Genomic DNA, 25,470 nt, shown 5'->3' on the forward strand with positions numbered 1-25,470 from the left:
TTAAAAGGTGTTTCTTACAGAATCATATAAGTGTAGGACTGGAAGGGACTCAAGGCAGGACTAAGTATCATCTAGACCAGAGGTGGGGAACCTTCGGCTCACAGGCTGGATCCATCCCGCTGCTTAATTTAATCCGGCCTGCAGCAAGTCTCCGCGCAGTGGGCCGGAAGTCCCGAGCCTTGGCACCTCCCGTAGCTCCCGGGAGGAGGGACGATCAGGGGAATTCCGCGTGCTGCTAATAGACATGCTGGCCGCTTCCGGGAGCAGGGAGTTTGCCTTAGCCCCGCTGTGCCACCGACCAGGAGCCACGTCAGGTAAGCACCACCTGGCCAGAGCCCATGCCCCGAACCCCCTGCTGCACCCTAACTCCCTCTCAGACCCCACACCCCAGCCGCAACCTAAACTACAGCCCTGAGCCCCCTCCCACACCCAAACTCCCTCCCAGACCCTGCACCCCATCCATACCCCAACCCCCAGCCGAGCCCCCTCCTGTACCTAAACTCCCTCCAAGAGCCCACACCCCTACCCGCGCCCCAAACCCCTGCCCCAGTTTGAACCGCCCCCACATTCTGCACCTTAACTCCCTCCCAGAGCCCACACCCCTGCCCCAACCCCTGCACCAGGTCAGAACCCTCTCCTGCACCATAAGTCCCTCACAGACCCTGCACCCCCACCTGCACCCTAACCCACTGCCCCATCCGTGAGCACCCTCCTGCACTCCAAACTGCTTGGCCCCAGTCTGGAGCCCCCTCCTGCACCCCAAACTCCTCATCCCCAGCCCCTCCAGTCGGAACCCTCACCACTTCCTGCACCCCAACCCCCTGCTCTATCCCAGAGCCTGCTCTCACACCCTGAAACCCTCATTTTTGGCCCCACCCCGGAGCCTAAGGGAAGCCCCAAACATTCACAACCCTCACGTGGCTGTGTGTCGCCCACAACTGATTTTTTCTGTGGGTCAATGGCCTCTGATAGAAAAAAGGCTCCTCACCCCTGATCTAGACCATCTCTGACAGGTGTTTGTCTAACCTGCTCTTAAAAATCTCCAATGACAGAGAGTCTACCACCTCCCTAATTTATTATACCCTGACAGTTAAGTATTTCCTAATGTCCAACCTAAATCGCCCTGGCTGCAATTTAAGCCCATTGCTTCTTATACTTTATTCAGAGGTTAAAGAGAACAATTTTTCTCCCTCCTCCTTGTAACAATCTTTTATGCACTTGAAAACTGTTATCATATCCCCCCGCCTCAGTCTTTTCCAGACTGAACAAACCCAATTTTTTCAATCTTCCCTCATAAGTCATGTTGTCTAGATCTTTAATCATTTTTGTTGCTCTTCTCTGGATTTTCTCCAATTTGTCCATATCTTTCCTGAAATGTGGCACCCAGAACTGGACACAATACTCGAGGTGAGGCCTAATCAGCGCAGAGTAGAACAGAAGAATTACTTATCTTGTCTTACTTACAACACTCCTGCTAGTGCACCCCAGAATGATGTTTTATTTTTTTGCAACAGTGTTTCACCATTGACACATATTTAAGCTTGTGATCCACTATGACCCCCAGATCCCTTTCCACAGTACTCCTTCCTAGGGATGGGTTCCGTATCAGGGTCACCATCTAGTCCCAAAACCTGGTAATACTCTGACTGGGATAGTATTTCAGTAGAATAATGTAAAATCTACTACATAAATTATAGAGCGTGGTGTGCTTGAAATTAGTAAGATACCTTTAGAATCTATGATATGAACTTTCCAGTATACACCCGTTTATTTCTGCATTTGCTAATGCCAATTACTAATTTCCAGTATACACCTGCTAATCTCTGCATGCCAGAACACAATGGCATCCTCCACCCAGCATGACCTTGCATGCAGCAGGAAATTAACCCTGTCTTCCTGAGGCAGTTTGTCCTTAAAGTAGTCCAGAAAATTATGTTTGGAGAGAAGGGCCTGATAATTTGAGATCCCTTTTGGCTATGCCTATGAGGCTTAGGAGAACATAAATCCTTAAGGCTTGAACATGAAGGCTCACCAAAGAAACGGGATTGGGATGGGGTCTCTCAGAGACTCTAAAAGCAGATTTGCTTTTGTGTTTGTGAGTGCACCCTCTGCTCCTCTTCTCTCTGGATTCAGACACGGAATTGGGGGGATGCACACTTTGGATGATGTATGGGGGAGGCGGGTGACCTGGATCCCTGATCTGGATCTGACTGAGGTCTCATTGAAGGTGTTTTTGAAGCTGGAGCTCTTGCACTTGCCATGTTCAGCTGGGGAAGGAGCAACAGATACTGCACTTGGCAGGGATATGCACTGCCCAGGACAGTAAATACAGTCACTGACTGAAAAGAAGCAGGGCCAAGAAATACATTTTTGAAGCACAGAATCCTGGACATTATCCAAGCCCCACGCTGACCAGGAGTGTTCCGCAGGGTGGGGATTCGAACACTAGCCAAGTATAACCATCTAGTAGAACACTAACAACAAACTAGGAATAAAATAACTTTGAATATATTTATAGGATAAAGAGAAAGGAGAAGTTCTGGACAGTGGAGGATTCTGACTCAGATCATGTGGCAATAAGAAAGAACTAGAGAGGGGGTCAATCCAACCCACCCCTTATACTCTTGGTGCAGAGCAAGAGGACAGCTGGGGTGCAGGAATGGACCAACGAACACTACTTGCAAGAATTCTCCAGTCTCAGGCATATGCACAGTTGAACACACCTATGGACCAGCACTTGAACAGTAACACATTTTCTTACAGGTACTTAGAATTTTAGTCATGTATAAAAGAACATATGATGCACATATCTTACCTGCTGGTCCCATCGCACACATAATTTGAACATCCACAAGTTTAATCATGGAGCAGTCTTTAAGGTCATACCAATTCCAGTGATCTAACCACTGGCGAAGTAACTCAACTGGAGGCTGAGCACCATAGACTTCTCGTGCTGGCATATTTACATCATCTACAAATACAACCTGAAAATGAAAATATGAAGGAAATTTGCTTTTCTAAATTTATTTTTAATATGCTTTCTAAACCTGTGGATACTCTGAGATCCACATGGATCTTGAAGGATCCATCAGAAGCCTGGGCAAAGAAGATTCTGGCCTGGATCTTGCTGCCAGATCCCTACAAGCTCTGGACATCAGAGCTCCTGCAGGAGTTATGCTGGAAGCAGCTCACCTGAACATGGATGACTCTAGCATATGCCTTTGAGGGTGAAGTTACACAGTGTGGAGGGGGAAACAATTCTGGGTACCGTGGATTCAGTTTGCAATTATTTGCACTGGTTACTCCTGTGGATATGGGACAGGGAAAACAGCCAAGATATATATCACTCACCTGCTGCCCTTATCCACCCCTCTTCCCCGCCATCCCTTCAAGAAGCTGGAACATTGTGAGAAAGTCTCAAGATAGGTGGAAGAAAGTATATCACAGAAGTATCCCTCTCCCTCAATTCGGTTCTGAGCACATCAACTCCCTTACATTTACATAAATAGAATAGGGAGCAAGAAAGTCTAAATTAGGAGAATTAGAACTCTGCCACTCTAGAATTACACTATGTTAATTATTCCTGCTTAATTTTACTTCTGGTTACAGTTGAGAAATAATGCATTTAAATATTTATTTTAGTTTAAAAAAATAGATTTCAGTTACCATTCGCTTCCCAAGAGGAGGACCATAAACTCCCTTCCTCCTTTTATCCAGCTTTGACATGATAATATTCTGAGTCTGAGCGGCTGTAGTTTGTGCTGAGAAATTAATGAGGAGAGGTTTGTAGACTTCTTTATTCAAGTTATTTAAAAGAAAATGCTGAAAGGATGATGAAGAGAAAAACAGTAAACCACATGTGTACATAGATCTGACAATTTTTCCAGTATTTCAGCAAAAGGCACAAGACTAACATTTATTGTCAAACATCCATAGGGGACAGTTTCCACATCAACTTTGCAAGTCACTGCTTAAAAATGATGGAATGATAAATGATCCCTGATCATTAACATTCAGATCTCTAATTTTTTATTCCAGAGATAAAGCAACATTCTCAGGATAATTCAAAGTGTTAGGACCCAATTTGTTAAAAGGAAAAAAACAACACCTAAAACTCATCATATATATTTCACATTTTCTCAGACTGTCTATATACTTACAGTATATCATACAAATTCAGTACATAAATCTCTCTTTCCAAACACAACATCTCATAATTCTCAAAACAATCACAGCTCCTCCCACAAACTTTGTATCACTGTCACCATCCCTTCAAGGAAAACTGACAAAGCTTCTTCTCAAGAACCAGTGTGAATTGATCTTTAAAAGTCTGAACCTACTCCTATTTAAGTCAATGAGAGTTTTGACATTGACTTCAGCTGGAGCAGGACTTAATAGATTACTATTGCGCAGTAAAAGACATTCCCTCTTCTTAAGGGTGGAACTGATCTGGGTGCAAGAGACCAAGAAAGGGAATGAACTGATTTCAATTACAACACAGAATACAAAGTGTACAGTGCTCACTTTATATTATTTTTATTACAAATATTTGCACTGTAAAAATGATAAACAAAAAAATAGTATTTTTCAACTGCAAATTTGACAAAATGCAAAGAAGGTACCAATGTGAAATTTCTAAAGATGGTTGAGTACTGTAGCTATCTTTAGAAATTTCACATTGAAATTGGTTTAAGAATCTGAAGTGCCTTCCAAAATCTGAGACGGATGATGTGTAGAGCATGCTTTCAGAAGTCTGAAAAGAGCAACACTCTGATGCGGAAACTGCAGGACCCAAACCACCTTCTGCTGGTGGCATCTGACTCAGATGATGAAAATGAACATGTGTCGGTCCGCACTGCTTTGGATCGTTATTGAGCAGAACCCATCAACAGCATGGATGCCTGTCCTCTGGAATGCTGGTTGAAGCATGAAGGGACATATAAATCTTTAGTGCATCTGGGACGTAAATATCTTGCGACACCGGCTACAACAGGGCCATGCAAACGTCCGTTTTCACTTTCAGGTGACATTATAAAGAAGAAGTGGGCAGCATTATCTGCTGCAAATGTGAACAAACTTGTTTGTCTGAGCGATTGGCTGAACAAGAAGTAGGACTGATTGGAATTGTAGGCTCTGAAGTTTTACATTGCTTTATTTTTGAATGCAGCTTTTTTGTACATAATTGTACATCTGTAAGTTCAACTTTCATGATAAACAGATTACATTACAGTACAGAACTGAAAAATACTATTTCTTGTTTTTTACAGTGAAAATATTTGTAATAAAAGATATAAAATGAGCACTGTCCACTTTGTATTCTGTGTTGCAACTGAAATCAATATATTTGAATATGTAGAAAACATCCAAAATATTTAAATAAATGATATTCTATTATCATTTAACAGTGTGATTGAGTGATTAATTTTTTTTAATTGCTTGACAGCCCTAATATATATAAGAAACAGGAATTGTGTTTGTGAGGACTATAATTACTGAAAAAAATGCATGAATATATGAGAAACTATGTCATCTTATTCTAAAACAATCTGTACTCATGCTGAAGGGAATTTGTCAAGAAATATATTACAAATTAGAATCTCTGTAACTACTGTCCTAGACCATCTTAATTTCCAATTTTAAAATAAATTATTATTAGAATGAAAATGCATGAAAACTAGAAAGCAGACTTTACCTTTCTATATTGAATAAGAATTTTGAGGGTTGCCTAAATCAGACACATTTCTTCAGTTACAGGAAAGCCGAATTTACTTACAGAATAACAGACTTTGTTTTGGGCCAAATCATGCTTTGTCAAAGAAAAAGGCTGGGAAGCTTCATGAGTTTTCACTTTCATAGTTTCCTCCAAATTATGCTGCAAGGGAGATGCTCTGATATGAAACAGACAGGTAGTGGGTGGCTTCCACAGAAAGTCATGACTCTAATGAAATAGTACTACTTCCATGCCTTCCTTGGTGGAATGGCTCCTTCATTAGTCATGTTTACATTTATTCTTCACCTTCTTCTGCCTCACAAACCCATTCTAACATGGTCTGAGAATGCATCAGAGTATGTATCAAGTAATAAGAGAACCTAGATTCCCTAACACCCTGTTCTTTGTTCCAGAATATTCCCTAACACCCTGTTCTTTGACCAGAATATTATCCTTTTGACAGGGCAAGCCTCATTTTATCCAGGGAAATCCCTGGGGAGGGTCTGTGTGAAACCATGGTGAAAAGTTATCCTTGGGTTCCACCCTCCCAGGCAGCCATGCTTCTGTCAAAACTGCAAAGCCACGTGAACCAAGATTGTGCATGGGGGCCTTTTACAGAGTCAAAAGAAGGAAAGGGTAATGTTGTGTTTGCACAATCTCTTTCCTTTGACAAATGTAGTTCAAACAAGGGGATTTTTTTCCTCCTTTCATCACCTCCGTGGGACTATAAAAGGATATAATCTGGCCCTTTGTAGTCAAATAATGTAAAAAACTATACTGCACACGTTTGCAATGAGAAATATAAATGTTTTTGAAAGAGCCCAACCATTTTTTGGTTTTATAAAGCTTAAAATGTCTGTTTTAATCTCTGCCAACAGCTATTAGATTTGTTAGATTATACCTTTTAGATCTAAATCATAATAAACTCAACAAAAAGAATATTTAATCCCTACCCTGGATAGAAAAATCTGAACTTTTATAAAGGCAAAGACAAAAGATAACAGAAAAAATAATTATTCAACTCAAGGAAACTACAGAGTATTGTGACTGAGCAGGTGATAATCTTCATGCAGGGTAACAACCATATTTACTTTTCTCTTTTGATCATTTCAAAATTCCCAAAGGAGGAGTGCATACCTATCAAGTCTGTGGATACAGAACTAAACACTATCAGATAGAAGCTTGTCATATATTGCATTAGAGAGAGAGATTCTATGATTTAACTTTTGTATTTCTGTGGTAGGTAGTAGCAGCATTACCTGCTCTACTTCAAAGTGTAGTCATCCCTGCCCACACAAGCCTCAGCTTCAGTTGGTAGCACACAACAAAGGCCTCAGGGTAATGAGTGAAGGCCAATGACAGAACCAGACGATAAGGGCTAAATTTCCCAACGATGGTGAAGGTGGATAGGATATGACTGTCAGTGCATGGATTGTACAAGGCAGAAAAGGAACTAGATCTTCCAAATGGTCATTCACACCTTCAGGAACCAATGGCATTTGGCAGAAGAATTCCTGAGAAGGGGGACGGTTACCCCTCTGAAAAAACCTTCTATGTTTCCCAATACCCAAGTAAACAAATGGGCAGCCAGTCATGACAGCACCAGGGTTAAAGGCCCTGTTATTGCCAGATCCAGAAGAAGGGGCATATTTCACATGCATATAGTGGGCAAGACCCAAACCCCACTTGGCTTATTGCATGTCTCGACATGAAACATGTTAACACTGATGGGTACTGAGTACAAGACAGCACTTGTCAAAGAACTCACTTACTACAAGATCATAATCACTGGCATCATAGCTCACTTGCCATAAAGTGATCAAATTACTGTGGAAGCAGCAACCTTTCTCCACTCCAGTAGTCCAGATAGTAGTCAAGGTGTGGCAGTTATCAGTCGACCTCTAGCACAGATCTTAACCACATAGCACCACATCTTCTTATGGTTACTTTATGCTCAGCTTTAACCCTGCTGTCTGTTGCTGTGGCCAACAGAAGATGCATCACCTGTGGAAAAGGATGCATTCTACCACCAGCTGGCAGTAAAAATCCAGTCAAATTCTACCACATGACACACTGTTAGTGCTCAGAGATTTCAATGTAACTGGTGTAACTGGTTGTGGTTGAAAGGGGTGTGAAATCGTGATAGGTCACTTTGGTTTGGATCCCCCAAGTGACCACACCATTCAGTTTCTGACATAGTGTGCTATCGAGAGTTTCTCTGTCATAGGCTTAGGTTTAGGCACTTCAACAACCATTGCTGAACCTGAATTTCAATCAATGGACATGCCATGAAAGAAACTGACCACATAGTGAAATCTCACCAGCAAACTCAGACCATTGACTAACTGCTGCTGAGCTCTCGTTGCGTTATCCAACCCCTCGCAAACCAGATATCCACAAAGTAATCTCCACCATCTTTCCAAGCATCCTGTTGAAGCCATAAAATATACACAGGCCGTCAAAGATCACATAAGTAATCGTGATGCCCTCTTGGATGACATAGAGATTGTCTGGAGTTGATATGTAATGCTATATCATATGCCACCACTGAAACAATCAGCTTCAGAGGGTTGTGCAGAAACCTTGGCTTTCTGAAGAGCCCTTTGATATATTAGGGGGAAAAAATCAGAACACCCAAGCAGGGAGATGTCCAAGAATGTAAGTGATTGAAAGGCATTTTTCAGGCCATATCAAAATGTGACTGTGAAGTCTACATTAAATTCCTTGACCAATAAAGCAGAGGACATCCCAAAGCACAATATTCTGAATCCTATCTACAGGGCTATCTCATGTGTGGTTGATAGCCACAAACAGACTTCTAATATTCTCAAGATGAAACCAAATGGCTCTTCCTGCTCATCAATGGACAAAGTCCTGGGAAGATGGCAAACACATTATGAAAGTGTGTACCTTAGAGCTACCTTCAAGACACCACTGACTTCCTGAGGAAACTACAATCCATCAGTGATCTTCCTGATAACACCATCCTGGCCACTACGGATGTAGAAGCCCTCTACACCAACATTCCACACAAAGATGGACTACAAGCCGTCAAGAACACTATCCCCGATAATGTCACGGCTAACCTGGTGGCTGAACTTTGTGACTTTGTCCTTACCCATAACTATTTTACATTTGGGGACAATGTATACCTTCAGATCATGCACCTGCTGATGACTGCCCAGAGCAATGTGATCTGGCAAACTATATGGCTGAAGACGTAGGGACCAAAACAGAGCCTCCATCACTCAAGGCAATATGAAAGGCCTTCCAAAAGTTATGGAATGGATGTGCTGCTGGAACTGATGGTATTCCACATGAGCTGTTCAAAGGTTCCTTGGAATCAGTGTGCACTGGCCTGAATCAAATGTTTTTAAAAGTATGGGCACCAGACATTGTACCAGCAGAATGGAAACATGGTATCATAATACAAGGGTTAGAGATCTGACATCAAGTTTGGCAACGACAGGCCAATCTCACTGCTACTGGTCCCCAGAAAGGTTTTCATTACTGTTCCGCTTGGCAGGACATCACTTAACAGACACCACTATCCACAGCAATCAGGTTTCATTCCTGGGTGGTCGACAGTGGATATTGTCCTTACCCTCCAGTTTCTGGTTGACCTGCATTGAGAATTGAATTGCCTGCTTCACATGCCATATATAGACATTGAAGCAACTTTTTATTCTGCTGATGGGTCAACGCTTTCACTGTCACTGAAAGGATTTGGTATCCCAAATGTTCTGCTGAAGCTCGTGCACTATCTTCACACTGGTTTCAGAGTAGCAGCCGTGTTAGTCTGTATCCGCAAAAAGAAAAGAAGGACTTGTGGCACTTTAGAGACTAACCAATTTATTTGAGCATAAGCTTTCATGAGCTACAGCTCACTTCATCAGATGCATTCAGTGGAAAATACAGTGGGGAGATTTATATGCACAGAGAACATGAAACAATGGGTGTTACCATACACACTGTAATGAGAGTGATCACTTAAGGTGAGCTATTACGAGCAGGAGAGCGGGGGAGAAAAAACCTTTTGTAGTGATAATCGAGGTGGGCCATTTCCAGCAGTTGACAAGAACGTCTGAGGAACAGTGTGTGTGTGTGGGGAGGGGAGGGAAATAGATTTACTTTGTGTAATGACCCATCCACTCCCAGCCTTTATTCAAGCCTAAGTTAATTGTATCCAGTTTGCAAATTAATTCCAATTCAGCAGTCTCTCGTTGGAGTCTGTTTCTGAAGATTTTTTGTTGAAGAATTGCAACTTTTAGATCTGTAATCGAGTGACCAAAGAGATTGAAGTGTTCTCCGACTGGTTTTTGAATGTTATAATTCTTGACGTATGATTTGTGTCCATTTATTCTTTTATGTAGAGACTGTCCAGTTTGGCCAATGTACATGGCAGAGGGGCAATGCTGGCACATGATGGCATATATTACATTGATAGATGTGCAGGTGAATGAGCCTCTGATAGTGTGGCTGATGTGATTAGGCCCTATGATGGTGTCCCCTGAATAGATATGTGGATGCAGTTGGCAACGGGCTTTGTTGCAAGGATTGGTTCCTGGGTTAGTGGTTCTGTTGTGTGGTGTGTGGTTGCTGGTGAGTATTTGCTTCAGGTTGGGGGGCTGTTAGTAAGCAAGGACTGGCCTGTCTCCCAAGATCTGTGAGAGTGATGGGTCGTCCTTCAGGATAGGTTGTAGATCCTTGATGATGCGTTGGAGAGGTTTTAGTTGGGGGCTGAAGGTGATGGCTAGTGGCGTTCTGTTATTTTCTTTGTTGGGCCTGTCCTGTAGTAGGTAACTTCTGAGAACTCTTCTGGCTCTGTCAATCTGTTTCTTCACTTCAGCAGGTGGGTACTGTAGTTGTATGCATGCTTGATAGAGATCTTGTAGGTGTTTGGCTCTGTCTGAGGGGTTGGAGCAAATGCGGTTGTATCGTAGAGCTTGGCTGTAGACAATGGATCGTGTGGTGTGGTCTGGGTGAAAGCTGGAGGCATGGAGGTAGGAATAGCGGTCAGTAGGTTTCCGGTATAAGGTGGTGTTTATGTGACCATCGCTTATTAGCACCGTAGTGTCCAGGAAGTGGATCTCTTGTGTGGACTAGTCCAGGCTGAGGTTGATGGTGGGATGGAAATTGTGGAAATCATGGTGGAATTCGTCAAGGGCTTCTTTTCCATGGGTCCAGATGATGAAGATGTCATCAATGTAGCGCAAGTAGAGTACGGGCATTAGGGGACAGAGCTGAGGAAGCATTGTTCTAAGTCAGCCATAAAAATGTTGGCATACTGTGGGGCCATGTGGGTACCTTGATGCAGAAGGGATTAAGCACCATGGAGAGTGTTGAGGCATCTGTCTACCTCAGCTGCAAGAACTGTTCAAATGACTGCAGCAAATCAGATGTCCTATGACAATTAAGTATCACCACCTCCTCCATGAAGTCCATGTCTCTCCTCTGGATGCAAAAATGTACTGAGACAAAGTTCAGGATCTATCAGACCTCTGTACTGCCATTTGGGTCAGAAACCTGGACCCTCTTAGAGGCAGATTTGGAGAGGCTAGAAGCATTCCATATGCACTGTCAGCACTAAATCTTGAGCATAAAGGGTTCAACTTTGTCTGAAATGCCATAATCTTGCAGAGACATGGCCTTCCTCCAATAGCCCAATACATTCAAAAGTGGTGTTGTGTGCTCTTTGGCCATGTTGCCAGGATAGACAAAAACACCCCAGCACAATGTGCTCTCAAACTCTCATTGACAAGTGAAGGGGTGCACACCTTTACCCTACCTAGTATCACCCTGGGGCTGCCCCAGAGATTTGCAGGACTGAGCCAGATCTCGGAACTTCACTCCGCAATGCCTGATATGGTGCCATCAACTGTGATCACTCTGACTGGCACAATGGTCCTCAGTAGACTATGCACATTTGATGACGATGATGAATTTCTGTAGAAAATATTGCTATGTACATTTCAAGAACACAGTGGTGTATCCAGAGTTTTTTCCACTCTTAGCCTATGTCTACACGACTGTGATAAGTCGACCTACACTACGCAACTCCAGCTACGAGAATAATGTAGCTGGAGTCGACGTACTTTAGGTCGAGTTACTGCAGGGTCTATATCCCGGGGGGTCAATGCGAGAAACTCTCCCGTCAACTTACCTTACTCTTCTCATCAGAGGTAGAGTACAGGGATCAACTGGAGAGCGATCTGCTGTCGATTTGGCGGGTCTTCACTAGACCTGCTAAATCGATCGCCAGTGGATCAATCTCAGAGCGTCAACCGCAGCTGTAGTGTAGATATAGCCACAGTCTTCCTTCCTTTTCACAAAAGTTCTTCAGTAAAGTTATTACAGAACAAAACTAGGCCATTAATGTTGAGGCAGAATCTTTTATCATTTAGTGAATTTTATCATGCTGAGGGGGGAGGGAAGGAAGAGGAGGAAAGACATAAAATTTAAAGACCATAAAACGAAGACTTCCTAAACAGTTTCATTCCATCATAAAACTAATAACCCGTGAATATTTTTAATCACAGACTAAATACCACTGTAATTAATACCACAAGTATTCATTTTGTTCTTAAATATCAAAACAGATACTCACATTACAAGTAGAGGTTGTCAGCCTGGAAGGACATAAAGGACTTTGAGGATATCTCAAAGAGACTGGTAGGGGGAATGGGCATTGGAGCTTATTGACTCTTCCAAATACAAGTATTACGTTCACATCTCTGGCACATTATGTCAACACCAGTATATAGAGGGGCCAGATTGTGCCCCCAAGCCTTCAGGATATAACTTTAGGGGCATGTTAGACTAAGATGCATAGTAGCTTCAATGTACTGCTCTCCCAAGTGTAAGTTTGCAGTTCTGTGCAGAATTAAGAAAACTTTCCTTCTCCCTCTTCTCCCATGTAAGACATCAACATAGCACAAGGAAGGAGTTTATCCAGATCTACAATAGGTTAATTCCTGAACAACAAAACTGCCATAGAAAACTAATAGACCATTGCCGCCTTAGACTTAAATATTGACACACCATCTCCCCCTCTCAAATCTCAAATTTAAAGGCTGTGTGTAGGGGGTTCTGCAGTGATCAGGAGGTGCCAAGTCTCCCACTCCAGACCACGCAGCACAAGCAGAGCTACTCGGAGGCTGCTCCTGCAGCAGCCTCTGTGATGCCTGATTTCCCCTCCCTTTTCCTGATAGGGAGATTTAGTTGGTGAATCCATACAGCTGTGGATTCGACAGACACACTGCCACCTCTCCCTGGTCCCATCCCTGCTCCATCCCATATGCTGGTACATACAGAGCCTTGTGAAGCACGCAGCACTGGAAGTCCCTTTAAGCGGACTGCATCCTGCTCCACTGCCTAGAGCAACAATACTCCATTGTACTAATTCCATTGTCTATCATGCTTTACATGTCTGCAAAGAGTGGTGGAGGCAGGATTTGCCACATAATTCTTGTCAATTCTGTATGATGAATTAGAGTTGATCCAACCATTTCATCATGCAAATTAGGATCCTTTTAAAACAGTACTCAAAGACTATTCTTTTGATAGTCAAATGACAAAATTAAGATGAAAAAGGTACTACTCAGTGACTGAAGATAAAAAAAAACTATTGTATCCCAAAATAATGAGTCAATAATTTCAAAATGCTAACAAAATCTGCCTTCCATTACACAGCCTGACATCTCTTTAGACAGATGAAATAACATTTATAGATATATAAAAAAAAACTAGCTTGCTTTCTCATTCAAGTACAGAAAGTTGTATGCTTTCGACAAGACCAAGCTTCCTTTTGATTATAATTCATAAGCTTTGGAAAACATACCCTACCCTATACCATCACTTACTTTAAATGAATGTGTTTCTATTATTTATGTTTCTAATTTTATGTGTTAGGCACTTATGTACTCAAAACTAAAAGCCCTGCCTTATTCAGTGCACAGGATGGATGGTGCCCATGTAATGAGTCGCTATTACATGTTTTATCTTATTTCAGTGTGCTGAGCGATTTCTTATTTATTATACATTATTCTAACCCTGCTCTGAAGACAGTTATTAATTTCCTCATGGGCTTTTCTATGGCATTTATCACTATATACCCGAGTACTTCACAACATTAATTAATTTATCTTCACAACACCCCTGTGAGATGAGGGGGCGGTAGTATCCCATTTTACAGATGGGGAATTGAGGCACAGAGAGACTGAGGCCTTGTCTACACTACGAAATTACTCCGATTTTACAGAAGTCAATTTTTTGGAAAAGATTGTATAAAGTTGAGTGCATGCATCCACACTAAGCACATTAATTCAGCGGTGTGCGTCCACAGTACTGTGGCAAGTGTCGACATTCTGAGAGGTGCACTGTGGGTAGCTATCCCACAGTTCCCGCAGTCCCCACTGCCCATTGGAATTCTGGGCTGAGCTCCCAGTGCCTGATGGGGCCAAAAATTTGTCACGGGTGGTTATGGGTAAATGTTGTCAGTCAACCCTCCCTCCATGAAAGCAACGGCAGACAATCATTTTGCACCCTTTCCCTGGATTGCCCAAGCAGACGCCATAGCACGGCAAGCATGGAGCCCGTTCAGCTCACCGCAGCAGTTATGACCATTGTAAACACCTCCCGCATTATCATGCAGTTTATGCAGAACCAGAACCTGAAAAACCAGGCGAGGAGGCGACAGCAGCACGGTGACGAGAGTGATGAGGACATGGACACAGATTTCTCTAAAACCGCAGTCCCGGGCCATTTGGAAATCATGGTGTTAATGGGGCATGCTCATGCCATGGAATGCCGATTCTGGGCCTGGGAAAAAGTACAAACTGGTGGGACCGCACAGTGTTGCAGGTTTGGGATGATTCCCAGTGGCTCCGAAACTTTCACATGTGTAAGGGCACTTTCATGGAACTTTGTGACTTGCTTTCCCCTGCCCTGAAGCACAAGAATACCAAGATCAGAGCAGCCCTCACAGTTGAGAAGCAAGTGGCAATAGCCGTGTGGAAGCTTGCAACGCCAGACAGCTACCGGGCAGTCGGGAATCAATTTGGAGTGGGCAAATCTACTGTGGGGGCTGCTGTGATGCAAGTAGCCAACACAATCATTGAGCTGCTGCTATCAAAGGTAGTGACTCTGGGAAATGTGCCGGTCATAGTAGATGGCTTTGCTGCAATGGGATTCCCTAACTGTGATGGGGCTATACACGGAAAGCATATCCCTATCTTGGGACCAGACCACCAGGACAACCAGTACATAAACAGCAAGGGGTACTTTTCAATGGTGCTATAAGCACTGGTGGATTGCAAGGGACATTTCACCAACATCAACATGGGATGGCCGGGAAAGGTTCATGGCGCTTGCGTCTTCAAGAACTCTGGTCTGTTTAAACGGCTGTGGGAAGGGATTTACTTCCCAGGCCAGAAAATAACTGTTGGGGACATGGAAATGCCTATAGTTATCCTTGGGGACCCAGCCTACCCCTTAATGCCATGGCTCATGAAGCCATACACAGGCACTCTGGACAGTAGTAAGGAGCTGTTCAACTATAGGCTGAACAAGTGCAGAATGGTGGTAGAGGGTGCATTTGGATGTTTAAAGGGTCGCTGGAGCAGTTTACGGACTCACTCAGACCTCAGCGAAACCAATATTCCCATTGTTATTGCTGCTTGCTGTGTGCTCCACAATCTCTGTGAGAGTAAGGGGGAGACATTTATGGCGAGGTGGGAGGTTGAGGCAAATCGCCTGGCCGCTGAATACATACAGCCAGACACCAGGGCGATTAGAAGAGCACAGCAGGAAGTGCTGCATATTAGAGAAGCTTTTAAAACCAGTTTCATGACTGGCCAGGGTACTGTGTGACACTTCTGTTTGTTTCTCCTTGACAAAAACCCGCCCCCTTGGTTGACTCTAATTCCCTGTAAGCCACCCGCCCTCCCCTCTTTTGTTTGCAAAGGAAATAAAGTCACTATCATTTAAAAAACATGTATTCTTTATTAATTTATTATAAAAATAGGGAAATAACTCACAAGGTAGCCCGGGTGGGGTGTGGGAGGAGGGAAGGAAAAGGCCACTTCAAAACTTGTTGAATGAGAGCCTTCTGTTGCTTGGGCTGTCCACTGGGGTGGAGTGGTTGGGTGCCCGGAGCCTCCCCCTGCCCACGTTCTTGGGCGTCTGGGTGAGGAGGCTGTGGAACTTGGGGAGGAGGGACGGCGGTTAAACAGGGGCTGCAGCGGCAGTCTGTGATCCTGCTGCTGTTCCTGAACCTCCACCAGCTGCCAGAGCATGTCCGTTTGATCCTGCAGTAGCCCCAGCATTGCATCCTGCCTCCTCTGATCTTCCTGCCTCCACCTCTCATCTCGATCGTCCCTCCTGTCCTCACATTCATTGGCCACTTTCCTGTACTGTGCTACTGTGTCCCTCCACACATTCTGCTGAGCTCTGTCAGTGCCAGATGACTGCATGAGCTCAGAGAACATTTCATCACGCGTGTGGTTTTTTTGCCGCCTTATCTGAGATAGCCTTTGGGATGAAACATTTGCAGCTGCTGGAAGAAGAAAAGGGAGTGAAGTATTTAAAAAGATACATTTTACAGAACAATGGCTATACTCTTTCACAGTGAACAACACTATTCACATTACATTGCACATGTGATTTTGGTACAAGGTCACATTTTGCATCTTATATTGAGTGCCAGCGGCTTTGGTGTTAGAGATCACACACGCAGGGCCGGGCAACAGAACTCGGCTTGTGGCGGCCATGGTAAGCCATAGTCTTTCAGCTTCTGCAACCTTTATAACAGCAGCACCCTCCTTTCCCATACCAAGCAAAGCCCGTTGAGTTGGCCATTTAGTGCTGTGGTTTTCATGTTAACGTGCAGCAGCAGAAACCAAACTAACCCCGCCCCATCCAATTCTCTGGGATGATCGGTTTATCCCTCCCCCCACCATGTGGCTGGTATCAGGGAAGATCCCTGCTAGCCAAACATGAACAGCTCAGCACCAATGCACCCCCCTCACCGCTTGGCTAACTGCGTGGAGGATTTCTTTTCAGCCACAGGCAAACAGCCCAGTAGGAACGGCCACCTCTGAATGTCCCCGTAATTAAATTCCAGGTTACCATGAACGATATCACTTTCCTGAGGATAACACAGAGAAATAAAGAATGGATGTTGCTTGAATGCCAGCAAACACCGGGACCATACGCTGCCAGACTTTGTCAGGCAATGATACCAGATTACGTGCTACTAGCATGGCGTGGTAAAGTGTCCTACCATGGAGGACAGAATAAGGCTGCTCTGCCCAGAAACCTTCTGCAAAGGCTTTTAGAGTACCTCCAGGAGAGCTTCATGGAGATTACCCTGGAGGATTTCCGCCCCATCCCCAGACATGTTAACATTGTTTTCCAGTAGCTGTACTGGCCACAAATGCATCCCAAGTACTCAGGGCAAATTAATCTTAAAACACACTTGCTTTTAAAACATGTACTAGATTTAAAAAGGTACACTCACCAGAGGTCCCTTCTCCGGCTTGGTTGGGTTGGAAGGGTATTTCAGTCAGGATGATAAAAAGATCCTGGCTGTCGAGGAGAACGGTATGCTGTGTGCTCTCCTCAAGCTCATCCTCCTCCTCCTCCTCATCTTCCCCGTCCGCAAAATCCTCAGGCATGGTGGAGAGTACCCCATCATCGGAGTCCACGGACAGGGGTGGGTAATGGTGGTGGCCTCCTCTAGAATTGCATGCAGCTCAGCGTAGAAGCGGCATGTCTGGGGCTCTGTCCCAGAGCATTCGTTTGATTCTTTGGTTTTCTGGTACGCTTCTCTGAGCTCCTTAAGTTTCACGCGGCACTGTGTTGCGTCCCTGCTGCAGCCTCTGTCCATCATGGCCTTGGCGATTTTTTGAAATGTTTTGGCATTTTGTCTTTTGGAATGTAGTTCTGATAGCACAGATTAGTCTCCCCATACAGCAATTAGATCCAGTACCTCCCCCATTCGGTCCATGCTGGAGCTCTTTTTCAATTCTGGGACTGCATGGTCACCCATGCTGATAAGCTCTGCATGGTCACCTGTGCTGATGAGCTCGCCTGGCCAAACAGGAAATGAGATTCAAAAGTTCCTGGGGCTTCTCCTGTCTACCTGGCCAGTGCATCCGAGTTCAAAGTGCTGTCCAGAGTGGTTACAATGGTGCACTGTGGGATAGCTCCCGGAGGCCAATACCATCGAATTGCGTCCACACTAACCCTAATTCAAAACGGCGATGTCGATTTCAGCACTAATCCCCTTGTCGGGGAGGAGTACAGAAATCGATTTCAAGAGCCCTTTATGTAGACAAAAATGACTTCGTTGTGTGGATGGGTGCAGGGTTAATTCAATTTCACGCTGCTAAATTCGACAAACTCGTAGTGTAGACCAGGCCTCAGGTCCAAAACATCCACTAATTTTGGGTGCCCAATTTTGAGGGCCTGATTTTCAGAGTCCTTAGCATTATATAGCTCTTTTTATGTTCAAAGCTCAGCTCCTATTGACTTCAGTAGCAGCTGTAGAACTCAGCACTTCTGAAAGTCAGACCCCAGGGTCTCAAGTCAGGCAATGAGAAAATGAGAAATACTAGTTGGTTAGTGACCACTGGTGAAAAGTTTGGTTTAAGTGACTTGCGTAGCATTACACAGGAACTCTTTGGCAGAGACAGGGATAGAATCCAACTCTCCAGGGCAGTGCTCAATTGCATTAACCAAGAGACCATCCTTTCTTTTCTTGCAATCCCCTGCCTCATTCATGACATGTTCCAACTTCGGCAACAAATGAGGCAGGGATCCTACAGATAATCTCCTTCACTACACATCTGAGATTCATCCCTGAACAGGTCCATCCTGTGTACTGAGTGAGGCTGGAGTTCTGTGGGAAAAATAATAATACAGATCATGTAACCGAAGACTGTATTGTAAGGCATACACAACATGGGACATTTTCAAACTTTTGAGTGCTTGCCACCTCATTAAGAGTGAGTGAGAGAGAATGAGCGTGTCTGTCTGTCTTGAAGTCCCAGTCTATGCCATGTAATTCTAGTAAGTATTCCAGAGCTGCTGGAACTCCTGCCTTCTATACTTATATCAGAAAGAAAGTCTGGTTCAGATGCTGGAGTATACCTGCTGAATAGAAAGATGTTTTAAAAAATAAAAAGTCAGTGGAGCTGGATGAAAATTCCTTGTTTGCAGACATTTCCCTTTCAAAAGGCAGGTTATCAAGTTTAAAAATTCTGAACATGAATGAAGTCCTTGGCTGAGAAGATCTTATCTAACAAATAATAATAGAAATTGTGCTGATATTTCCACTAGATCCAAGAACTATGGTCATCTTGGCATCCTTACAGTGACCATTACTATTTTGGTTAGTTTCTTCTTCATTTTCTGATTTGGAAAAACATATATCATGAGTTTGGGGCACTTATGTAACAATACATGTATTTCTTTTGCTTTCAAATTCTCTCTCTCTTGAAATGTGGAGTTGTTTTCCCTTGTAGTGAGCAGATCCAGCCAAGAGACTTCCAACTGTTTGATATTTGAAGGAACCTGCCTGGACGGTTTGCTTTCTCTTTGCGTAGCCAGTCCACTTTTCCATTGTGGACTCCTGTAAAGAGTCCTTTGGGAATCTAAATTTACTTTGCATGATTTCACCTATTACTTCTTTGTTTCAGTGACTGGATCCTTTCTCCTTCCTGTTTATGTTGGTACACAACTGCTGAAGTGGTATCTTATTAGACAATGTCGTTTCCTCCTTCTGAACTTTCCACGAATACTAGAAGTACATTTTTTGTTGCCTTTAGGTCAAAGAAATGTGTTTCTTCTCTTCTTGTTTTGAGCAGTTTTCCTTATTGATTAGGTAGGCTCCAATATACTTATATCTATTGTGAACACTTTGCATTTCCTTTTTGTCAAAATTCCTCCAGCCAAGGCTCCTTGCTGTTGTGTCCACCATCTCAGAAATTCTAGGACTGGTGTGCATACTTGTTTCTATTTGTTAACTGTAGTGAAGGACTTCATAAGTATTTGCATCTGTTTCTATGTCGTCTTTCACAAGATGTAATCACAATGCAGAATAGACAAATGTAATATTGAACAGAGGAAGTTCCGTTTCTCCAAATCTGACTTTGAAGTTCAAACCTTTCTCATGGGAAAAAAGGACTCGTCTTTGAAGAGTGTTTATTCTACTCTCCCATATAAGTAAACCCATGAGCTGGAAATAGGAGAATATTTCAAGTTTGTGATGTATCTGTGTTACTGAACCTTAGTTAAGGGTCTGCAGTTACATCCCTAAATTCCTGAGGTATACGAATGGATAAAGGTGGGTGCTGTCAGCCCTCAACTTGGCTATTATCACCACCAATATTTGTATGAACACCCTCAATGTAGACGAAAGAACAGAATAATTTTGTACTGGTAGTGTTTGTTACTGTGTAAAAATCACAGAAATAAGTTATGACATCTTTGTTGGGAACATGGGGAAAAGGACGGCTTTGCTATGTTTTAATTAACTCCTTCGGGGTTTGGAGGTTTAAAAGACAGAATTTATGTGTCCGTTTATTATCTGCTGCCACTCCTACCCTAATTTTGTCAAATAATATTTAATTTCTGAGGATTCCTATGTGAGTTGTTGCTAACTTGGAAAGTGTATTCCCCTCATCTCCAGTAACCACTATTTTATCCTATATGCTCGATTGGAGGCTACTGAGATACAATACTGCAGCCCCAGAGTCTGCTTTCTGGTTAGGGAGGTGGAGTTTGTCTCCTAGGCTCCATGCAAGCTCAATTACTGAGATTTTATACAAGATTAGACAACTGCATGCATGCTGTGTTTCAGTTTACTACATTCCATCTTATTTCTGCTCTTCTAGCATCACATCAGAAATTTTCTGCAAGCATGTAATATTTCAAAAACTTTTCCTTTATCAGGTTGTGAAAGATTAAACAGACTTGTATTTTAAATTAATAAATCTAGCTGAATGTTCTTAATTACACATATACTTTTGTTTTTGTGATCTTTTAAAATAGCTATGAAATGTAGTGTCAAATATTACTGCGCCAATTTTAGTGTAGTGTGCGCAAAATACAAGAGATTACTTTTGAGTTAATTAACAATGTGGCTAAAGAGATCCTAAATATAGTAATCAAATATGAATTTGTCCAATGTAGCTATGTGGCACAGCTTGTTAAAATTGCTGCTGTTCCGCCTCCAGAATGCTCAAGTTCTAGTATTAATTTGTATACCTGTAACATGATTTTCACAATATCATCATAGTCCATTAGATTGACTTTCACCCCAGGTAATTCCAGGACAGAATATACCTCCACATAATTCATAGATAGGACCAAGGAGCTGTATCATTGGCCATCTGTTGCTGCAATTATGGCCTATGGGATGGAACAGTGGCCACCAATTCAGAGGTTTGGGACTACTTAATCTGAATAACCATTCATCCAATAGCTCCTCTCCCAGCCCACTCTAATGGCCCCTTCGGTACTTATTCTGGGACCAGTGCAGAACTCCGCCTCTACAGAGCAAGGGGGGGAAGTCCTCTCCTGGCTATTTTACCAATGCACCCTTACCACAAGAGGAGGGGTTTCAAGAGATTTAAGTGGGGCAGAGAACATTAAACAGAGCCTCCCAAAATGAGGGGAATTTTACCCTTTGAGAGCTCAATACATTGGCAGGATTGTCAGTCTCTACCCAGCGAAGGTCCATCAAAATAGATGCAGGTCAGGAATGAGAGAAATAAGCAAAATTTGTTTGGAAAAGCCTGTATTGTACAGGTCAGCACTAGACAACACTATTACACTTCCATTTTCACCAGTAATAAAATTTCAGCAACCGTATTTCAGAGACTTTCATTGATTATTCATTTACACTTTCCTAATATTTTAACAATATGACAACATAAAAATTAAATTAAACAAAGCCCGCTATATTCCTAATTGTAATTTTAATTTTCCAATGTTGTTAATGAATAGTAAGTGAATTTATAAAAATCAGAATCAGCACTAATGAAAAAAGCCACTTTCCTGAATAACTCCAGTGAAGAGTTGGTCTAATCACAGATAGCATTAGCACAATGATTAATTGCATTAACAACACTTCTATTATGGTGGGGGGAGGGGACGAGAGAGAGAGAGAAATGTTTGTAGGTTAACAATAAATCTTCAGAGAATTTTAATAGAGGTTTGATTGAGATCATAAAGATACATGTCCTGGATAATGAATCTATAACTTCATGCAATGTAGTTGTAGCTATATTGGTCCCAGGATATTAGAGAGAGAAGATGGGTAAGGTAATATCTTTTACTAGACCAACTTCTGTTGGTGAGAGAGGCAAGGTTGTCTCTCTCATCAACAAAAGTTGGTCCAATAAAAGATATTACCCCTCACCCATCTTGTCTCTCTCTAACTTCATGTAAACGGCTAACTGAATTTAACTCAAAGGAGCTTTGCTGGCGAAAAAGTAATCCTTTGATATTTTTGTTTAGTACTTGCACTCCTAAAGGTAAGCAACACTATAGTGAAAATAATTCTATTTTTATATTTATCCAAAGCAATTATAATAGTGTATTTTAGAGTAATGTAAAGCATTCTGATAATTTGTTTAAAACAAAATTCCTCTTTATACCAAACAAATTATGATGTATATTGCAGTAGATATTTTCCACAGTAAACAGTGACAGACTCTTCAAATTTGAATACACTATACCAGTTCAACTGTAAGACCTTATATTTTTTCTTGAAACCATGTTTATTCTCTATTTTGAGTTTAATTGCAGAATCAACGTGTGTATCACTATTTTGCCTCTCAGTTACATAAAATTTTTGATAAACAAAGTCCTGATAGACAAAGATCTTGTTTTTACCACCTTGTATACTTCCAATAAACAGAAAACAGACTTATCAAGAAATCTGAGATATAATCAAGCACTATATAATAGACCATTTGCTAAAAGTAATCCATAGGATTATTTTGACAAGGAACAAAATCATTATAAACTGTTTTTGTCAGTCAAGCTCTCTTTGGCTCCCTCAAGTGAGCCTAAATGCCCCAAAAATCATGTCAGATGGAATTTGCTGTCTACTCTGCACACTCACTTTACTTGGTGAATTAGTAAAGTCTACACAGTTGCACCAATGATACACTGGAATTTTAAAGGATCTTGTGATCACAATAATCACAGGAAAGTTATAATAGAATAATACAACAGAAGCAATAATATAAAGTTAAAGTTTTATCAGCATGTTCTGGTGATGCCAATAAATCATGACACCAGAGCTTAAGGCCTCAGTTCAACAAAGCACTTAAATATCTGCTTAACTTTAAAGTTGACAGGATTTAAGATTATGCATGTGCTTACATTCTTTGCTGCATAGGGATGATTTTCTGAATCAGGGCCTAAGTGGTGTTTTAGCAGAACCCCAAGGCTGAATTTCTTTGCTCAGAAATATTTTGCAAAACATACAAGTATAATTCAACAAATTATATTTTTATATACTGGATTCACACCATATCATTATTATTTATCTCACTGCCATTAGGGGTGAACACCAAACTTTAAAAGCAGCAAAAGCCAAGCTGTGTATCATGTATGAGGAGCAAAAGATTTTCCTTTTCCCCCTCACAGTTACACAGGATGAACACAGTACTGTTACTTGACCTTAATAAAAACTGGTGAACTTCTCTGATCTACATGTTTAATAAATAAAACTAATATTAGCCATAATTTCACATCTTAATATCCAGTAATTTGTTTCTTGATTTGATTTTATCCACAATTTTGGCAGTTTAGTCTTCACCATACACATTTTAAACCATATAATTTCAAAAAACCCACTTACAATAATATAGATACTCTTTCCAGTTCCTGTTGGCCCCACAAATATGGAAGGTTTTTGATGCACTGTCAGCAACTCCATTAGCGCAGAGTATCGAATAGTATCCAGAGTTGGAACAATGATTTCATTAAACATCATATCTCGAGATATGGGAGGAGCTGATTTGAGTGTTTCCACCCAGGGTTCCCATAATCCTGCTCCCTGTTTTAAATTATATGAATATTCAAACATTTAATAGTAAGCAATAAAACCAAAAAGCTCTGTATTAATATGGTGGATTGTATTATACATAAACACTTAAAGGATAATCACTACTAAAAGTTGTTATTTTCATGTTTGTTTCAGTGTCAAAAATTGGACTACACTTAACCAATTTTGTGCTTTCAATTCAGAGTACTTAAAAATACAGAGAACCAGCTGTTGCTTATATGAGCAAAGACATCAAGATAAAGATTTTGTCCTAAAGAAAATAAACAGTTACTGGAACTTTTCAGACCAATTTATCACTAGAAAAAATAAAATAATAAATTTCTTACCTGATAATTTTCTCTCTTATAGAAGCTTCTCTCCTAATTCATCACTAATATGTAATACCTCTCTGTGGAACTCAGAGTAGAATGTGGCTGGAGTCTCCAGGACTAAGACCCACGCTTCATCTCAAGCCACCAGAAGACTTCGTTAAAGGTGCAGAAATACTCCAGTAACCAATTATTGTCATTATGACAACAATTTGTAATTATTGACTAGCCTTAAGGAAATTATTGTGTGTAAGTCTCCCTTTAGAGAAAGATTTCAATGTTAACAAAGTATATTCCTGACATTTACCAGACTACTGGAGTGAGATGAATAGAGAGAAGTTGCTAACAGAAAGAAAATGATCAGGTAAGAAATTTCTCATTCTGCTGCACAACTTCTCTCCTCATTCATCACTGAAGGAAAGTAGTAAGTAGTGAATCATACAAACAGACAAAAAAAGGATAAGCAGAGTTTTAATTACTATCAGAGTAGAATAATAGACAGAAATACGAATTACCCCCATAGAGAGCAAGATATTTGCAATTTAAGGAATTATTGGGGAAGCCACGGAAAACCACCTTTCTATCAAGCGATGCCTCTGCAGAGAAACGGAACCTACTTTGCAAATCTTTCCCAGGTGAGGTCTATACACTTTTCCGCACAGTACCACTGGGGAACTTGTAGAGGGAGCATTAACTCCTCCTTCAGCGTTCCCAGATGCTTACCATGCCAACTGGTGCACGATTTTAACAGATTGTCTGCAAAAACTTTGAGGCCCTCAAGTTCTGGCATTTTGGACAGAATCAGTTGAACAGGGTACAACTGGCAAATGTATTCCATACACTTGGGATATATCTTCAGAACACCAGGAATAATTATTTATGCCACAACCTTCTTAAGGGGTAGTAAGGATTGCTACTCTTATGAGCTGGATGAAACCTTGATATGGCTTGAGCTAAAACCTCTTTAAACTGATGCATCCACCATTTAAGTCAATGGTAAGAGACAGTTAAGGGGCCAAGCCTAAAACAAAGCCTAACAGAGTCTTCCCAGAAACTAGCACCAGCTAGGCAAAGGGTTCAGTTGGCTATTGAGACCAGGTGGTTATATGGTGGAGGTGGGGAGAGAATATACAGAAACTGAAAACAGACTGAAAGAGACACCTGAAGGAACAGCTGAAATATGTGGCTTATCCTGGAAGAAACCTGGGGAAAGGTTTTTTGGGTTACAGTGTAGGCTGAAAAGTGTGCTCTTGCTGTAGTGAGCAAAAGAAGCTATTTTCTGCTATTTGGTTCAGACACACAGAACTTTGTACATTCTTTGTAAACAAATAAAACTGCATCAAAAATATCTATCACCAATTTCTCTT

General features: G+C 41.9%; 1 protein-coding gene across 12 annotated transcripts in view; it reads right to left on the reverse strand.

The window, feature by feature from the left end:
* The window catches only part of DNAH7 (dynein axonemal heavy chain 7), a 270,100-nt gene that overhangs the window by 117,524 nt on the left and 127,106 nt on the right, over nucleotides 1-25,470 (reverse strand). For all 12 annotated transcript variants that reach the window (XR_012154342.1, XM_073306229.1, XM_073306230.1 and 9 more), the window contains 3 exons: nucleotides 23,589-23,786; nucleotides 3,667-3,822; nucleotides 2,816-2,984 (listed from right to left, as the gene is read on the reverse strand). Coding sequence is in view for 11 of the 12 variants with exons in the window: in XM_073306229.1 (XP_073162330.1) it covers nucleotides 2,816-2,984; nucleotides 3,667-3,822; nucleotides 23,589-23,786 (523 nt within the window). In the remaining variant the exon portion in view is untranslated. The remainder of the gene's footprint in view (nucleotides 1-2,815; nucleotides 2,985-3,666; nucleotides 3,823-23,588; nucleotides 23,787-25,470) is intronic.

Source organism: Lepidochelys kempii, chromosome 11, assembly GCF_965140265.1.
Source record: "Lepidochelys kempii isolate rLepKem1 chromosome 11, rLepKem1.hap2, whole genome shotgun sequence".
Lineage (NCBI taxonomy): Eukaryota > Metazoa > Chordata > Testudines > Cheloniidae > Lepidochelys > Lepidochelys kempii.